General features: G+C 39.0%; 1 protein-coding gene across 2 annotated transcripts in view; it reads left to right on the forward strand.

Moving 5' to 3' along the window:
* NEBL (nebulette) overlaps positions 1 to 19,473 on the forward strand; it is a 270,025-nt gene that overhangs the window by 71,819 nt on the left and 178,733 nt on the right. For both annotated transcript variants that reach the window (XM_074834325.1, XM_074834332.1), the window contains exon 3: positions 8,385 to 8,469. In XM_074834325.1, coding sequence (XP_074690426.1) covers positions 8,385 to 8,469 — 85 coding nt within the window. The remainder of the gene's footprint in view (positions 1 to 8,384; positions 8,470 to 19,473) is intronic.

A 19,473-nucleotide genomic window follows, 5' to 3' on the forward strand; every position in this document is an offset into this window, starting at 1 on the left:
AGAGTTAAAAGAAAAACGGAAGAAATCAGAAAATATGAGTATCACGTAAGAGATGAAGGATTTTTTCATTCTGAAACAATCTTAGGAAGGAAGTGGGAAGACAGCAATCCTTGACAATTAGAGCATGCGCCCGGCTGCCTGCATGATGCAGTGCTGGTGGTGACCTGGTGGCATTTGTCCCTCTGCCTTCAACAACCCTGCTCAGAGCAGTTTTCAGGGGAGCTGGTTGAAATCAAAATCTTAGTATGGGAGCACTGCAAATTCAGACAACCCTTTTATTTGCTGACCAATATCTGAAGATGTATTTGGAGTAGGTTTCTTGGTTATCTTGGTATTTAAGTACAAAGTAATTTAATGTTGTTGCCTCTACGCTTTTTCCCTAAAACTTATCCAATACTGGCACTTGAGGAATGTTAATGCTTTTGGATATAGGCTGTGAAAACATTGGAAATTTACAAGATTTTACTTCCTTTTCAAAATAAACTGTCTTTTAAATTCTAAAATAAATTACTGCAGGTTCCAGATCTTCTATCTAGACCTTTTTTCATAGCTGCCCCTTCTGCCAGTGATTAAAAGATTACTATGTAGTCTACTTTTCTGTGAGTTCAGGTTTTCTTCATCATATTACATACATTTGCAGAGCTAACCACTCCACTGTTTTGATACAGTAGAATTTCTGTATAGAATTTCAAATGTGAAGAGTCATGAAATTTGATATTAGCATTGGCTACTCAATTTTTACACTGTTCTCTCTAAAATGTAAACATATTTTTCTGCCTTGCTATTTTTCATTAAATGGTTCATTTTTCAGCCTCTAGCAGAGGACATTAAAGCACTAACCTGTGTCTTGGGGCCAGATACAGTCAGAATATTTAATGTGGTCCCTAACTTTAGCTTTTGAAGGGAGCCCCAGATATGGGTCTCTGCAGACAGGTATCAAGTGCAAGTCTGGTAGCACAATGATGTGCAACGTATGTCTGGTTGTATGATAGTGTGGTATGTGGCCTTTCACTTGCTCCAGGAGTGGGGATGTTATGGCTTACTCCAACAAACAAGTGGAATATCCTTGCTTGTAACATTTTTCTTCATGGATCTTACTGTTTGCAAAATCTTCTCCAAACGAATACAAATTCATCTCTCTAAGGGAATTTTCTCATAAATGGGAACTTGTGTTTAACTAGCACACGGGAGCAACTTTCTCTTTTACTTCAAGTAACAAGTACAGATGCACAAATTAAGTATCTGAAAAAGTAAGTCCCTTGAACAATAGAAGACAAAGACAGAAGAGTATTTTCCAAAGCAAACTAATTGCAGCCAGAGCATCTGTTCTTCATACAGTGAGGTAGATACCCATAGACAAAGAGAATGCTATCTTCAGACTAGTTTGTGGAGAATTGTGAAATCTTCCTTGTCCACTTCACTGCCTGAGTACTGCCATGCTGAAGCTGCATTATCCACTAGTTACATTATTCCCCCTCCAAAAGCCTTTATCATCGCATGCAAACAAGTGGTCTTACACAGAAAGTTCAAGACAAAACAGAAAACAGAGAAATCTCCTCACGGAGTTTCAGAACAGAAAGTATAATCAAGCAAGAATTTCAAAGCGAGAAGTCAGCTGTGGGCAAGATTTCCTTCCTGCTGCTGCTTTCTCTGCTGTTGCACCTCTTGCATTTCTTTCTGTGAATGTCATGGTTTCAAGGTAAGGAGTGGAAATCAGTCCCATGCCTCTTAAAACCTGGTGGTAAGCCTCCAGTTTAAACACTCACTGGCTGAGCACAACTTAATATCTTGTCACCTTTTTCCTGGGTAAATTATTTAATCTCATGTCTTTTATATGAGATTTAATTGGAGATCTCCTGTGTTTCTCCTCTGTGTTTTTGTGCTGCTTGTGGATGTGGGCTGAGGTCACGATTAACAGATTGGGCCCTTGCAAGTCCGAGATGGAGCTTTCCTACCTGTCCATCAGTTGTTGTGAGCTTGCATTGATCCAAACTGCTACATCATTATCCACTATTGTAATGGTTTAGCCCCTGCCGGGGTCTGAGACCACGCGGCCGCTGCCCCTCCCCCACAAAGGGAGTGAAATGCAAAGCCCCAAGACTGAAATAAGGAAAGGTTTAATACAACAGTGCAATAGCAACACAACAAACCACAACAATAACAATAACAGTAATAGTGATAGCAATGAACAGAGCAAAATAGCTACCAAATACAGCAGTGAGAGGAGCAGATGTACAAAACCACGAGTGCACCGTGCTCCCGCGCCAGGAAATGTGACCTGCCAGGATGTGACCTCGGCATGGTATCTGAATAACCCGGCTAGAGCTCCCCCCCTCTGCTGGGGAAACTTAACCCTATCCTGGTTAAACCAGGACAACTATTTAATTTCAGTTTGAAACTTTTGCATACACTACATTGAAGAGCTAGTTATAAAAGCATAACTAGCTTTTATAGTTTTTCATAATTCTTGTAAGATTGGTTTAACTAAATTTTGTTGTTTTTCAGGGGTTTTTTTTTGTTCCACTCTGTATTACTGCAACTGAAAATAAGTATCGTTTCTTTTTTTTTTTTTTAGCCTCCTTATCTTTTAGAGTTTGCTTTAATTAGAAGAACAGTTATTATAAACAAAAATTAGGAGAGGACAGATGTAGCCTAATGTGACAGCCACTGATGGTAATTGGTATTATGAAAAGATGTGATGGAGTTGATCCTCTGCTTAGGAGCCTAATTTTGCTTTGTGTATTTTGTGGCTGTTGTCTGATTAAAAGATACCACAAATTTTACGTTGCAGGCAGTTTACTGAATAGGTAAAGGGGAGAGATAACCCAACAGAAATCTAGTAATTCTGATAAGGGTTATAATTCTTTAACTGTGAACATTTACAGTTGGAAGATACATGCACAAAAATCTCTTAGTCGTATCTTAAATGTTGAATAAGTCAGAATGAGGTATGAGCAAGTTAATTTCAGTACATGCTTGAATTTATCTCAGGCTTTGAAGAGAGGAAGCTGAATCTTCATCTCATTATCTCTCAGAATATGGTTTTTATTCCTTCTGTTGGTTTGAAAGTGTGGAAAAGCTGATGAAAACCTTGCAGCTAAACACGTATTTGGGAAAATTTCTATGCTTAGTCATTGGAAAAGCTAGGAAACTTTCAGGTACTTTCATGAATTCTTGGAGGTTTTACTGTTACTGTTTCCAAATATGGAAAGGAAGGACTTTCCTCATATGGAGCTGGAGATTGAGTTGTGGTTTGATTTATTAATCAAGCTGTGCAGCTGAAGCAGGCAATACAGTAACCCACAGCAGAGACACCATACTGTGCATCCCAATTTGTTCTGGAACTTCTTGTATAGATCTTTATACAGGATTAATCCTAATAGCATTAGTGTGGTAAGACATATTGCTAAGTAGACTTAGACTACTAACAAAGACTGAAACAAACAAAAAATCCCTTGGATGTTGCTATTAAATAGCTATTAAATGGCATCAACCTCTTTAACCAATTCCCAGCTTTTTCTCAGACATCATCTTGGACAAAAGGGAAACCGAGCAACGGATTACCAGGAACCATGATAGCACTGTCAGTTTTGAATTAAAGGCTGTTGCCATCCAGTTACTCATCCTTACTCAGAACATTGTAATGAAACATGGTGTAGGCTTAAACTGATAGTTAAAGTCAGATTTGATCATTTTAACACTTGTGTTTCAGCCTTCTATTTCAGTCAAAAGTATCCAGTGGTACAAAGCATTTTAGATAGTTTTCAGATAATTTAATATCTTAAATACTGATGTTTTTAATGATCCTGAAGACATAACTATCAGTAAGCTTAAAACAAATGTGAATGCTGAAAATAGGACTTAAATTTAACACTAGTCTTTTTACTGTATTTGAGGCAAGAATTTCCATAAATTAGGAGGGATGTATCTAAAACTGTGTCTTTCTGGTTTGATATACCGTGTGGGTGGTTTCATAAATCAGCTGCAGTTAAAATGACAGCCCATAGTAGAATGCTCTGCTAATTTAGTTTTGCTAAATGATTCTTTTCTTAATCACCGTAATACATTGTGATTAATGGTTAATATGATCAGTTTAAAGACTGATTTAAATTTCAGCATGTTTTTTCACTTGTCGTGTACTGTTTATTCCATGGTCAAGTGGAAATACTTTTCATTGATACAATCAGTTTACACAGTAATTTCAAGCATAATAAGGCGCTGCTTGTTCAAGGCTAAACATACCTTTTTTATGTGAAGTATGAAGCTACTGCTTCTAAAATAACGATCTGAGATACATTGGTTCTTAAGTGGATTGCTCTGACCGTTGAAATACTGGTGAACTTCTGAATACTAATTGTGGAAGAAACCATTTGTTTTTCAGATGATCAGAAGTAAAAGCTAGTGTATGGTAGGGACAAGGTATATGTTCCTATGCTTCAGAATAGAGAGGAGGTTTAATATGAAAGGCCAGGTTTGCAGAGACACGTTCTCTGCTGCTTTTGCTAACAGGATCCCCAGGGGCTGTGACTGTGACACCTGCCTCAGTGCTGTCCACACGTTTCACAAGAAGACTAGGCCAAAAAATCCGTCTGAGCTGACTCCCACTCTGTGCTCTCCATGTTGAAAAGGATGAGTACAGGTGATTGCAGTGATCATAGTACCAGGGTCATGGTATGTAACCATGGTGAAAAGCAGTGCTGTGAAAGTTTATGGGAATGCTTTTGGCATAACATCATTTTTGAACTGTATGTGTGGCAGTTGATTTTTTTTTTTTTTTTTTTTTTTTTAAGGGCAGGGATTCTGTCATCTACATGAGTTATCCATGGATATCTCATGGCTGCTATCTGAAAGGCTGCTATTCTTTAAGGTGTGTATTATGCATCATTCATTACAACAATCTTCCTTCGATACCAGCAAGCCCTGGCTGTGAGGTGGTTTGTTTCCTTCCCCATTTGTCCATTGCTGCTTTCCAAACAGGGCTTATGATCTTCCTTGTGGCCAGTCTGGCGTTTGTCTTTCTCCTCTATATAGAAGAAGAAAGGGTGAGATAGAAGAGGTGAAATAAAGAAAAAAAAAAAAAAAAAAAAAAAAAAAAGCAGCAAAAAAGAGAAGCCCTTCTGGAAGTTATCTGCCTGTCCCAAGGTATTACATTGTGCTAATGCCATCTACTTCATGCAGGAGCTGGTTCCAGTTGACGTCCTCTAACCAAAGCCTAGTTCTGTCTCCCTATGCATTGCTAGAGCTGTGGCTAAGCTGTTCAGCTGCCAGGCATTGTCTGGCGGTAAGGGGGGTGGTGGTGGGGGAGCCCCAAGTTTAAAAAGGAAGACAGGCAGAAATCGCCTTAGACGTATGCAACACTCCCAGTGGTTTCAGTGGCCAAAGCTACTGCTTAGGTTGACTTGGGAGGACTTGGCTGTTATTACAAAAGAATAGGCTAGAGAGTATCATGTCTAGAAATTATTTTTTCAGTGACATGAGCTATCCTAGACAAGTAGCTAACATAATAGGTGGAAATGTATTTCACTGTAATTTTTTTAAACTTACAGCATTATTCCTCTGTCTGCCAGTATCCAACCTGGGATGGCTCTTACATTGCTGTCAGGAAAAACTTCCCTCCAGTGAGGTGCTGCATGTTTGCTCTTTTTGTGCAATTATTAGTAAGGTCTTGGGAACCTGAAATTCCCAGGTTGTCCCATATTTCTCATCTGTTTTCCCTGTGTAGTGATGCCATAAATGAGGGGTTGTTCCACAGCCTCTTGATGCGTCAGTCTACTCCATTGTGCTGCTGTGTAGATGTCTGGCAATGCAAGATCATAGAATCATAGAATGGTTTGGGTTGAAAGGGACCTTATAGATTACCCAGTTCCAACTCCCCTGCCATGGGCAGGGACACCTTCCACTAGACCAGCCCCATCCAGCCTGGCCTTGAACACTTCCAGGGAGGGGGCAGCCACAACTTCTCTGGGCAACCTGTTTCAGTGTCTCACCAACCTCACAGTAAAGAATTTCTTCCTAATATCTAATCTAAATCTACCCTCTTTCAGTTTAGAACTATTACCCCTTGTCCTATCACTACCCTCCCGGATAAGGAGGCCCTCCCCATCTTTCCTGTAGGCCCCCTTTAAGTACTGGAAGGCTAATATAAGGTCTTCCCGGAGCTTTCTCTTGACCAAACAACCCCAACTCTCTCAGCCTGTCCTCACAGGGAGGTGCTCCAGCCCCCTGGCCATCTTTGTGGCCTCCTCTGGACCCGCGTGAGCAGGTCCATGTCCTTATGTTGGGAGCCTCAGAGCTGGACACAGAACTCCAGGTGGGGTCTCACAAGAGCGGAGTAGAGGGGGAGAATCACCTCCCTTGACCTGCTGGCCACACTTCTCTTGAGGGCAGCCCAGGATACAGTTGGCGTTCTGGTCTGCGAGTGCACATTGCTGGCTCGTAGTCAGTTTTCTATCCACTACTACTCCAAAGTCCTTCTCCACAGGGCTGCTCTCAATCCACTCATTTCCCAGCCTGTATTTGTGCTTGGGATTGCCCCAACCCATGTGCAGGACCTTGCACTTGGCCTTGTTGAACTTCGTGAGGTTTGCACAGGCCCACCTCTCAAGTCTGTTAAGGTCCCTCTGGATGGCATCCCTTCCCTCAAGCGCGTTGACAGCACCAGACAGCTTGGTGTCGATGGCAAACTCGTTGAAGGTGCACTCAATCCCACTGTCCATGTCGCCAACAAAGATGTTAAACAGCGCCGGTCCCAATGCCGACCCCTGAGGAATGCTGTTTGTCACTGGTCTCCACTTGGACATTGAGCCATTGACCGCAGCTCTCTGAGTGCGACCGTTCAGCCAATTCCTTATTCACTGAGTGGTTCATCTGTCAAATCCATGTCTCTCCAATGTGAAGACAAGGATGTCGTGTGGGGCAGTGTCAAATGCTTTGCAGATGTTGTCTGATGGGGAGGGATCAGGCACATAGCAGAGAGTGGACTGTATGAAATCCAGGCAGCATTTCTCATCAAGTATTACTTTTGCATTTCTGAACAGGAAACAGTCAGCTTTTGGCTAAAAATGGAAAACTTCCTTAATTTTTATGGGTGCTTTTATTTTTTTTTTTTGATAAAAATGAACTATTTTTTACTGAAAACATACACTTCATGGAAATAAAGCTTGTAAACAGAAAATAAAACCTAAGAAAATACAGTTTTGAATGAGAATATATGTAATCTTTACAAAGCACAGAAATTTTATGAGGAGCTATATTAACTCAACCGGTTGTTGAAAGAACACATTAGAGATAGCCTGAAGTTTGAACATAGAAATGTTTAATACTGTGTATCCTTGGTCTTAAGATGCTTACTTAGTGCTTAGTCACTCTGTAGAAATTGGGCTGCAAATGTTATTGTGTCTAAAATGCTATGCCTGTTGTCTTGTACCTCTGAAATGTTAGAGGCACAAATGGGGTAGCTGGCAGACATGGGAAGCTGTGAGTGGTAACTGAAAGTGTGAGTGCCTCACATGGTCGTAAGGTGAATATTTTGGTTTGAGACTGAAGATGCTAGAAAGTAGTTAATAAGAATAATTTTCCTGATAGTGTTGCTGGCTCCTAATAATATACCTTTTTTGGAATAACCTGTTTAGTTTTGTTATTTCCCTTTTTTTTTGTGGTCTTTCCTCTAATTGAGTTTTTTGTTTGTCTGTAAAGTTGGAAGATAAATCTATGAAAATGAATAAATCATGGTTCTGAAGATGAGTAGGCTTTGGCTATTAAGGTTGTCTATAAAATGCCAAAGCAAACAGTAGGAGCATATCGTAAAGGTGTAAAATTTCAAATGAAAATGGAGATGCCTGATAGATTGCAGTTCTGAGCCGCTACAGCCTTTGGTACTAGATATTACAGCACTATATTTACACATTTACCATTAAACCACTTGACCTTTCTGTACCTGGAATATAACTGCCTTGATCCTTCTGGTTTCTGCACTAAGGGATTGATGACAGCATGGTACTCCAGCTGTACTCATTGATGCAATTTTTCAGTTTTTGTAAAGCACTTCTATTTTAAGGCCTTTTAGTTTGGTCTTTTCAGCACATGACTATACAAAGACAATGCAGTTAAACGTAGTTTTGCTCACTCTGTTGAAAACAAATCTTGGTCGGTTGGTCTCTGCAGTCAGTGGCCAGGATGAATAGGTGGGATTTAGACTCATTACAGGAACCTCTTCACGTTGCTTCTACAAGGCATGACTGACACAGTATTTTTAGAGTAAATACTTCCAACACAAATCCAGTAAACCATGAAAGAGTTCTGTACACTGTAGAAAATAGTGTTGGGATGCATTTGACTTTCTAGCATGTGTAAATATTTACCATTTGGCTTTGTGCTTCTTCTAGACATTACCCAAAGCAGTCCTTCACTACAGTGGCTGATACACCAGAAAATCTTCGCCTGAAGCAACAAAGTGAATTGCAAAGTCAGGTAAATCAAGTAATTCTTTTGTCTCATTATATTAGACTGTCAGTCCACTTCTCTGTAGTTTTTCTAAGTAGTATTAGTATTTCTTTGTACTGATATATAGTAGCACTCTAATTTATTTTTAAAAAATATTTGTACATTGGTATAACACTGCAAAACTCAGGATTTTATTTCTGATCTCACTTACACTAGTTACCATGCTATTGTAAGTCCACTGACATCACTGAAGGTATCTAAGTAGTTTTTAATGTTTGAAATGTTACAGCTCAACCCAGAGGGTTCATTTGCCTCAGACAAACTGTCATTGTTAGATTGCATCAAAATTAAATCACAAAATAGCAGTGTGATTAGCAAACAATTAATTTGTCATTAGCAAACATTTAGAAGCCTTTTAATACTTGTCGGCACCGAACTGACTGGATGATCAGTTTATGGACCTGTTACATCCTCTGTGAACTCATATATGGTGCAGTCTGTAAGCCAGTTGTGATAAATGTTACCGATCAAAATTTATGTAAATTAATAAGAAGTACCTTCAAATTAAAATGTAGAAAGAAAAGGGGAAAAAAAAAAAGAAGAAAATGGCAATGAAGACTTATGTGACCCAAACATGATGTTTGTATTCTGTTGTTACTTGGTAGTCCATAACATACAGGTCTTATTAATATTAATCCCTTAAAACCCAGACAACTCCCCACTCCCCCCAGAATCACTTTTCTATTGTTTGATTTTATGCAACACTAGAAGTTGGCCTGGCTCTGTGAGACAATTGATAATATTTGATAGCATTTTATTTTGTGAAAGGTTTTTTTGTTTTGTTTTTTTTTACTATTGAGGTTTTAGTCTTGATTTAGTTGCAATCTCTTATTATAAATTGATAATTATCATTGTCAATTAATGTAATAAAAACCTGTAGCAGAAAACAGACAATAGGCAACAAGAGCTTTCTTGTTTGGGAACCTCTCTGTAGGTTAATGGGGGAAGTCAAAGGAGTGTTAAAGAGAAATGCTAGCACAGATATTTACCATGATATAAATTTTAAAAAATCCTTTACCTTTTGACATTACAGTTACAAAACTTAGAGAAATTCTTCTATGCCAGGATTCTGCCATCTGTAAAGAGGAGAGTTTGTGAAATGTGAAATGTTTGTGAAATGTACATCTCCTCTTGACTTCAGTGGATTTTAGAGTGGATTGCTTCATTTTCTTCTAGTTCAGTGGTCCTGTGTACTATAGTTACCACTCTCTCACAGAGATAAGAGGAACTTGTAAACTATACTTTTTACAGGTCTGTTTAAAAGAATATAAACTTCAAGCCCACTATTTTTTTAGTGGTTTGATAGAAAATGTTGGGATTCGGGAGAAAAATTTTGCTCCTCTCTCTTGTCAGTTTTTCACTGGATTGTCTTGTGTATCTGCACATGCACCCACACGCGTATGGAATTAAACAAATCTCAGGCCGAAACTTACAGCCATATCAGATACATGCTTTGCCCGTGGCTATCTCTGTCTGCTTATCCTCAGGATATCCGTTACACCATGGGTGAGTTTGCCTGCTGGAACTTTATAAGGATTCAGCTACACGAATCTAATTTGGTGACAACTCTCTGGTGATGGGCAGAGTGGAAGAGAAGCCGGCTGACTTCCTCACGGCTATGTCACCTGCCTCAGGAGCGTGGGGTGAAAAAAGCTGAGACAAAGATTTCAAACCTTGGGCTCACAATTCTGTACCTTAACTCTAATGTAGATCGTAAGCCTTAATATAAAAGGCCCTCAGGGAAGCCTCCAAAGCCATATTTTTGAAAGTACTGGCAAAAACCAGATTTTCATGGGACTGATTTTTGTAAGTAGGCTTTAACTGGAGAGCTTGTTTGAAATTGGTTAAGAAAAGTATGGATGGGAGGAATCCTGTTTGGGTGTTCAGAGAGGACAGCTCTCCTGTATGAAGTTCAGGCAGATCAGAATCTCATTTAGGAAACATACCTTGTCTTGAAGCAATCTATTTTCTCTGTGGTTATTGTGATAATACCTCGTAGAGACTAGGGGCTATTGGGAATTGTCAGGGAGGTTTAGAGGTCAACTGATAGGTATCAGTTTGAGTTAAGACTGACATAGGACTGAACTAATTTCTGGTTTATGACTGTGTGCTATTCCAATACATGATGGGCTTGGTACATCTTCAGTTTAGCTAACACATTCCAAACTTGCCTGTATCAGTTGTCTGTCTTGGCTAAATGTTGACTAACCTAAGGAGTGTGATCTACTTCTAGAGCCTATAAGAGAAATGGCTTTCCCTAACCTATTTGAAACATGTTGATATGGCACTTTGGAGGTGTAAGGAAACTTGTTCTGATATTGTTCTCTATGTGGAAACAGAGGACTTGCTATTCTAGGACTGAATAAGCAATATCCACGAGAAACTTGGAGTTTGCTTGTGTATAAACTTGCTGCAACTGTTTGCAATACACTGGCATAAAACTTGGAAATGGAGAGAAACCCTTACTTTGTACAATGGGCCTTTTTTTCAAGGCAGTAAAAGATTCACAGTCGATGCAAATATAGTTCTAAATTGTAAGGGCATAAATTTACCTACTTGGAAGAAAGGCTATAATGTTTCTGATCATCATTTGTTTCCTTAGTGTTGATTCACATCAAGACTGTGTAAAGTAGCCTAGCCTGTAAATTGTTTCAGTGCTGAAATAAAGATTTCAGGGACCTTTCATAATCCAATTTAAATGTTGTCATGAAGTAAAACTGTATATTCTGATTAATTTCTGTAGTACTTTGAAGAGTACAAGAACAGAGAAATCGCCATCCTGAATCAACCTTATTGGTTGTCTAGTCCATTGTCCTGTCTTTTCAGAGAAAGTTGCAAGACTCCCAACTTGAGTTGTCGGGAGTCTCGTTTGAGGAAGAAGTACCTGAAATCTAATTTGCCATTGTTCAGGTCTCATCCTATTTCAGTGCGGTGCAGCAGAAAAAAAGTGTGTACATGACTCAGGAAAAGCCTTTCACAGGAAACCAAACTTGGCTGGATAGAACCACGTTACTACTTTGCAGTATTCATCAGAGCTGCTTGAGTCTTCTGCCAGTGCAGTCACAATTTGGGATTGATCAAATTCTGTGTTAGGTAATGTAAAAAATTATATTAACTTCTGAGTAAGGAGAAATGCTTTTCTACAGTAATAGCTGCTTTCTAGTTTCTAAGTAAACATCTTTAATGCTTTTAGTCTGAAGAGGCACAACCCTGTGCTTAACTGCAGGACTCCAAGCGTCTTTTCAAAATCTGTAGCTTTAGAGCTATTGTTTATCTTACTCAGCAAAGCGGGAGGAATTAGTAAAGGAAACACCATTAAATATCGTATAAGCTAAAAGACACTTGTTTTTGTAAATTTGTTGTTTTGATTTCCATTTAAGCAGTAGTTGACAGTGTTTTAAGTTGAAGTACTGGGTCTTTTATCAAGAATCCATTAAGGTCAGCATCAGGTGCCAGGCTGTCATGTTGTCATAACATGAGGAGCAAAACAAACAAAACCAAAATACTGTTTTCTGGAGGAGTCAATAGAAAATGAATTGCTCTTTAGAACATGTGAAAAATGATGTTGTTAAGAAGTCAAATGGCAACATTTAAAAGCTTTCCAAGGAACGCTCTCCTTCTACACAATATAATTTCAGATCTGTTCCTTCCTTTAGCCTTTTGCTTCCATGGGCTTTCATTCAACTCAGTAGTTTGAAGGAGGCACAAGCGCATTTTAGGAGAGGGTCTAAGTTTGATTTCCCATTCTGGAAAGCTCCCCATTTCAGTGTGCCTCCTGACCGAAGGAAAAAGAGTTTTAAGGGCTTTCATCCTCTAAATAAAGAGTATAGACAGGGATCCAGTGTCTTGAGCAAGATTTTTCTTTATGCCTCTCTGATGGAAAATCCCTGTCTTTGTTGGCAGTTAGCGCATTCTCTTACTCCATAACATACAATGGATACCTTCCACGTGCACTTGCCTCTCCTAGATGAACTCAACTACAGAAGTTACTGATATGCTCCTCTCAGCTGTGTTTACTTGGGAATTGCCTTCATGTACCTTAGCTACTGATCTCTCTAACTTTATATCAGTGCAAATTGCTCCATGTCCTTTAGTTCTTGTCTGTGGCAATGCTGTGTAGATCAAAAGCAGCAACTCCAGTTGAACTTGCAGAAACAAAGAGAGATGTTCTGCAGAAGTTCTTGGCAGGAAGGATATTGAAGTGTTGGATCAAAGGGAGGGCTGATGTGTAAGGTGGGTTCTCGTGCTCCAACACTTTCTGAGGAAATCTACTTTCCGGTAAGTCTTGGGGAACTTGATACAAAATCACGGGTATCATCCTACTGCCTTCTTGTCCTAATCTCTGGTGACACAGCCTGAGACTGCTGTACTTGGAAACTTCCAGTGCTCTTTTTCATATGGGAGAAAATACTTTCCTCGTACTTCTCTTACAGCGGTTTGGATAACTGAAAGTGTATGGGGTGTTTATCTGTAGGAAGAAACACACTTGCAGTTTTTCTTGTTAAATAGAGTTCATAAAATGTTGATTTTTAGAAGTACCATCTTTCCTTAGGAGACATACCCAACTGAATCAGACTATTATCCTAATAGTCTAATGTTTTAAGAGTCCTTACTTTCTCAGGAATTGCTTGTCTTTGTATCTTTATCTGCCAGCTCTCACCAGGATAATCATGGTAATATTGAGCATTTGGAAGAGAGTGAACCTCAGAAAAGGGAATAAAAAAATCCTTATAGTCAGGTGTTTGTCTCTAGAATGGCCGCATTCCTCTCTGTTCAGGTTGAAGAAGAGACAGACAGCGGTTTCCTGTGAAAGCACGAGAGATGATGGGTGTGAACTGAAATACAGAAAATTCCGTTTATACATAGGGAAAAACTGTTCCAGTGTGTGGGTGGCTGAACACTGTCACAGGTTGCCCAGAGTGGTTGTGGAGTGTCCATCCTTGGAGATTTTCAGAAGAGGACTGGACACAGACCCGAGCAGTCTGCTGTAGCTGACTGTGCTTTGAGTAGTGTGATGGACTAGATGATCTCCAGAGTTCCCTTCCAGCTTCAGCTGTTCTCAGATTCTGTGATTCCTTTCTGTCCTTTCTCAGGTTCCTCTTGACCATTTCTGTCGTCTTCTTTCTTGCTGCCTTCTCTGTGCCTCTCTGTTCCAAGAATATGCGTTAGCAAACTTCCAGGCAGATTCTTTTTATTAGCTGCTTTTCTTGATTTATTAAAAAGCTTTTTTCAGTTTATATGCTCTGCTTTTATGAAGTCTTTGGAATGAACTGCCATAGTGAATGCTATAGGGAAATGAAATGCTGGATGGATTACTAAAGCAGACATTTAATGGATTTCCTAGGGTACCCTGTGTGAACTCATTGGAAAAGTCATGGAGAAAACAGTCCTTGGAGCTAGAGGCAAAGATAAAAATATCCTCCTTCAGCTGAGGAAAAGAGGAAGAAATATGGGATAGCAAGCAGAGAGGCCTGATTATAGCTTTATGGGTGATTTTGTAAGTTGTGCCAGAGGTCCCTGGAAAAGAATTCAAAGATGGAATTTTTCCAGATAGCCATCAGATACTGATTGTTTATTGGCTCCTCTCTCCAGTTGTCCAAGGATCTGAACCCAATCTACTGTATGTGTATGAAGAGAGGGGTGGGAGAATGGAAAGAGTACAGGCTTCTCAGTCATCTTCTTGCTATTACTTGTGACTGAGAAGTCCTGGAGTAGTTGATTGGGTTTGTGCATTAAAATAAGCCCACGCTGCCTGCAGGAAGTTCTCCTTTGCTCCCCTGTGAGCCCCTGCACAGTAGCATTTTGTAAATCATGCCCACCTACTAAATGTGACTTCTTTTCAACTTGTGATTTGTTCCTTCTTCCCCTCTGAAGACTATTTAAATGACTTGTTTTATCTGTGTGAGTCAAAGGCATAAAAGTCATTCTTGATGTGATAATACAAAGCTTGAGAGGAGTGCAGGAGGCAGAATGGATTTCACTCTTCTGGGAAAATGATTGTCACCTCTCCTGATTGTTACCTTGCTGAGTACGTGTGGGACACTACATCCTGTCTGCACTGGACTGGCTCCTGTTACTGTGCTACCATGTATCTACACTGTTTCTGTTTTTTTTTGTTTTTTGTTTTTTGTTTTTCTTCTTCTTCCTGCAGTTACTAGACAGTCTGTAAGATTGAGGCTGTGACAGTAGTGCTTCCTCTCCTTTCCTGTCTGCTACTCCTCATTGTCACAGAGGCTGGACCAGCACGTGGAGATAAAAAAGTTGTAACCCTGTGGTCAGGAGACACCAGAACATGAAGCAAAGATACTAAACAGTGTGTAGTACTGTAATAATTAATAAACGGATTGCGAGGCGGAGAGGGAGTTTCTCTGTGGAATACACTGACTTATTTTTGTGTTACTGACACATTTGTAGCATCCTGAAATTCTTTGATTTTGCAGGTGGAAATAAAAATCTTCTGTTGGCACATAAGATACAATTATAGACTACTTTTTGAAATAGAAAAGAAGAATGGTTTGCTTTAGCTTTGAGTTGTTAAGACTTAAGTCTTAAATCTGATTCCTGGTACTGGCTGTGTATCCTACATTTTTTTAAAATTCTTTTTTTCATCTACTGCCACTGGCCTCTATAATTACACAGAATTTTACACTAACTTCCAATGGTAACGTGCTGGTCAGTGTAACAAAAGTTACTTGTATAAAGTGGGGAATAGTATTTTTTTGTTTGTTGGTTTTTACTTGTTTATAAAAATAACTTTTTTCTTGTAATGTTGACTGTTCTTTCCCTTATTTTCTTTTTGGGCCAGAAAACACCTTGAAAATCAGTAAGTTAAGCCGTGTCGATAAAAGCAGTACATTCTCTTCCTTTTTTCTGAACCTGTGTATCTGCATTTATAACTAAGGGCACAACTACAGGTTTCAGTGCCTGAGCAAAACAACTGCTTCAGACCATTTTTTTTCATATTATTTCTTCATTTCTCTGTAGAAAAATCTGCAAAGATGATGATGGAAGGAGCACATTGCAAAGCAAAGATGAAAGATGAATACTTGCCCAACATTCAGAGGAAACTTTAGACAGACTTGCACATGAGCATCTATGGAAAATGTCTATCTATCTAACTTTTCAGCTTTTCACTGTTGATTTGATGATACGAAAGTAAAAGTGCCAGCATTTTTTTTTGCATTAGTGCTTGTTCTGTTGTTAATATCCATAGTGATTTGAAAACCTGATGTAATTTGCTAGGGGAAAATCAGAACTGAACTACATTAAGGAAGCACAATAGCGTCTGCAGAGACTCAGAAGCAAGCAGTGCAAACTGTTCCTGCTGGTCGAAAAATTATGAAGTCTATAAAATACACAGTCTCAGGAGAAAAATCACCTCTCCCAGTGCCAAGACTCAGAAGTAGGATGCAAAATGTATGAATATAATGAGATCCATTTTTCTAGCATATGTTGATGAGAAAAAAAAATTGTACGTTTTCTCTTTCACATGTCTATTTCAGATGCACATAATGTTTAATTGTAAAAAGTGAAGGGGTAATACATTTATGTGAAATATAGGTAATTTTTGTAGTAGGATGAGGGCAGAGCAGTCATGACTATTAAATAGAGTACTTATTGAGCAAAACTATTTTTATAGACTTTCTTATGACATCGAATCAATGTACAGCAAGTAGGACATCCTTAATAGAAAATCTAGGATCAATAAAATTAAAAGTGGTTCAGACCAACTTTATCTGTACAACCACCAGTAATAGAAAGGGGACAAGAGAGCCACAGAATTCACAGCTGTTATTTGTAAGATGAGTTGTGGAATTCTTAACTGCTTACTAACTTAAAAATTAAGATGTTATCAGAATTTCTATGATTTAAAAAAATTATTAATCTCTTACATTCTAATCTTTAAAATTTTTTTTTTTTTTTTTCCTAGGCGGGGAAGGAATGGGGAACATTCACTGAGTTTGGGCCATACTAACATGTATGGTATTTTTCATGTCTTGTCAAGTTTCTCTTCTGATTGTCTTGAGCTTCTTTCTGCTGTTTATTTTTGGACTTAGATTTCTTTTAAATGGTTGCTCTGTGCAACTCTGTTGCAGGAAATTGGATGCTGTGATTCTTGTTAGTTATGTTTTTGTTGCATTACTGCACGGTGCTTAAACCCACATGAAGGAAAAATGCGTTCCGTTGTAGAGAATTGAAGAATGGGAACAGAACAATAGTCATAAGAAGTGTGGCATTCAGGGACTGCAAATCAGATGCCAAATACATATCTGTACTGCTAAGTACAAGAGGGCCAGGAAGAAATTCCTGATCCCGAAGACAAGTACTGTGTACTGGCTTATGTCCACACTGTGTATGGCTGCTCCCCTTATAATGGATATATATATTTTTCCAGTTTGCAGTGTTTGAGATAGGGTGAGGGCTGCATACCAGCCCGTCAGAGTTGCACTTGTGAAGCATGGAACTGAGAGTCCATGAAACCTGATGTCACGTGGGGAGTTTGTGAGGTCAGTGTCCTCTTGGTTGTGTGGAGTGGCTGGTCAGGTCAAAGGGAGCAGAACTGGTGCAGGCATGTCCATGCTGCTTGTCCGGAGTGCTCCCTTGACTGGAGTAGACACTGAGCTGTGCTTGGTCTTGCCTTGGGGATGGCAGTACAGCACAGCTGGGGAACATGCTCAGCCGTGTGGGCTATCGAGGTGCCAGTACTGAGTTTGTTCCCTTGCCCTCTCCTATTTAGCAGAGTATTTGTACCAAGGAAGTCTGTCAAAGCCAGAAAATGAGATCACATCACTCTTTCTTCCCTTTCTGGGCTTCAGATCTGCATCTTTCAGAGATTGACAGATTTAGTCAAACTGGGTTCATGTAGTCTCGCTTCCTATTGCTGACACTGCTGTTTTTTTCCCAAAACACTTTGTAGTTATTGTGATCAGCAAGAGGAAACTTGACTCAATGGATGACTGGTCCGATCCAGTGTGGATTATTGGTAATGTCAGCATTAAAAGGAAGGACAGTTAAGGAGCAGGCTTTTACTTATTCACCCTGGGATGTAAAAAAGGAATTTTCGGGAATGTGTTTTTAGCCAATGCACTGTATTAGCTGTTTTAGAATTTGTTTTCTTTTCTTGATGTTACCAGTGTCTTCCTCCAGGAAGTTCTTAGTCTTTGCCCTAGACTTCCATTTGTGTCATGATGGGGATAAATGATCTCTTTTTTTTCCCAGCAAATCGTAGTGGCTGGCATATTTAATAATTTGAAAGTGGCATATGAGTATTTTTGTTAATATCCTTTCATCCAAAGTAAAAGCTCAATATTTTCTTTTCCAGTGTGAGATTATAACAATGAATTCTTCCTACATCAAAGCATTGGATTAACCCATTTGGCATTTCACATTGTGACAATTAATGGCTTCCATTTAGTTCCTCATTTTAAGCTCATATCTTTTCAGAAGTACTGACCTGTGTCTTACCAAGGAACGAAGGTAGTCATCCATCTTGTTATAATGAAACCAATTTTTATGTTCATCTGTGGTAATTTCTTAACAAACTTCAGACGTTCTGGACTGAGAATTTCTAGAGGCAAGGTTAATTTTTCTCTTCATTTTTTCTTGTCCTTATTCTCATGGCCTTACATTAATGTGTTGAAAGAATATGATAAATGACTATATTTCTCCTAATTGTATTGGTTCTTTGAAAATGTTTTGAATTTGATCCTTATCCCTTTGTAAAGTTTTATTCCACAAGGATGAGCCATCTTTACTCTTTAGACATTACTTTTCTTTCCTGCTGATGCTACAAGCTAAACCTGTCAATTTTTCTAGTTCAAGGGATTCCAGAGAGTGATCATTGCTCTCAGTGTTGTGTTGATTTGCAGATATTCATGGCTCTCTTTCAAAGGAGAATGCAAATGGAAAGTTTTAACATATATTTGAGTTTACCGATAGATTGAGAGATCAAATCCTACTTTAACATCTTCTGGAGATTGCCTCAAATCCATGGTTAGTTTGTCCCATAGTTGAATATTTTTTTCCTGGCATGCAATAAACTTATTGCATATTTCTACTGTGATGGGAATGTAGAATTAGAGAACAGAATTTCTATGAGCATGATTATATTTATTTTTATTTGATGCATTAATTTTTTCATAGAATGCATGCACTATTTAGATCTATATTGAAAAAAAGGAAAATATTGATTCACCTACAGACTTCTCCCATGTGATTACCTGTGATGTAAGTCTGCTTCTGAAGAGCCTTTCTAAGTATGCATTTTGTTTAGCAGTTACTTGTATCTGCTAAAGTATTTTAAATTGTTAAAGATTTCTGTATAACAGTTGAGTGGCTGGATTTCTTTACCTTTTGGCTTTTTTTTGAGTGTAACAAAAAAAAGTCTATACAGATACATGTGTGTAAAACAGCTGTCACCACTGTGTGCATTGGCAACTGAATAGTACCCTTTAAACACGTTATTAATTCTGTTTCCAGTCAGCATTTGTTCTGGAGGTGGCCTTAACAAAATGACCAGCAAAGCTGCTTAATAGGAGAAATCCAAACCTGGTGAGAGTGTCACATTCTCTTAATTGGAAGTCTTATAAAATAGAAGCTTTAAGCAAATGAAATAGCAAAAAGAGAGCTTTAGCCTTAGTGGAGAAATTAAAAACTGAATAAACAAAATCTCTCTCATTCCCAATGTTCCCCAACAAAATGCGGTAGGCTGGCTTCTGGATTTTGAATAGCTGCAGAACAGCTTTGTCTGCTCCAGCCAGAGACACTTTTTGCACTTTGAAGTTTTGTGGATCTTTCTCTCTGCCTGTCTCTCTCTTTGACATTGTTTTTCAGTTCTTGGTAATTTCTGCCTGTCTGTGGTCTGTCCGCTTATGGTGCAAAGAGCACTTGTAATATGCTGTGTGTGACTGCGAGAAGGAAGAAGGAGAGACTGGCCTTGGCTTGCCTGGTGGTGCAAGGCCAAAACAACAC

The sequence above is a fragment of the Strix aluco genome, chromosome 1 (assembly GCF_031877795.1).
Source record: "Strix aluco isolate bStrAlu1 chromosome 1, bStrAlu1.hap1, whole genome shotgun sequence".
NCBI classification, from domain to species: domain Eukaryota; kingdom Metazoa; phylum Chordata; class Aves; order Strigiformes; family Strigidae; genus Strix; species Strix aluco.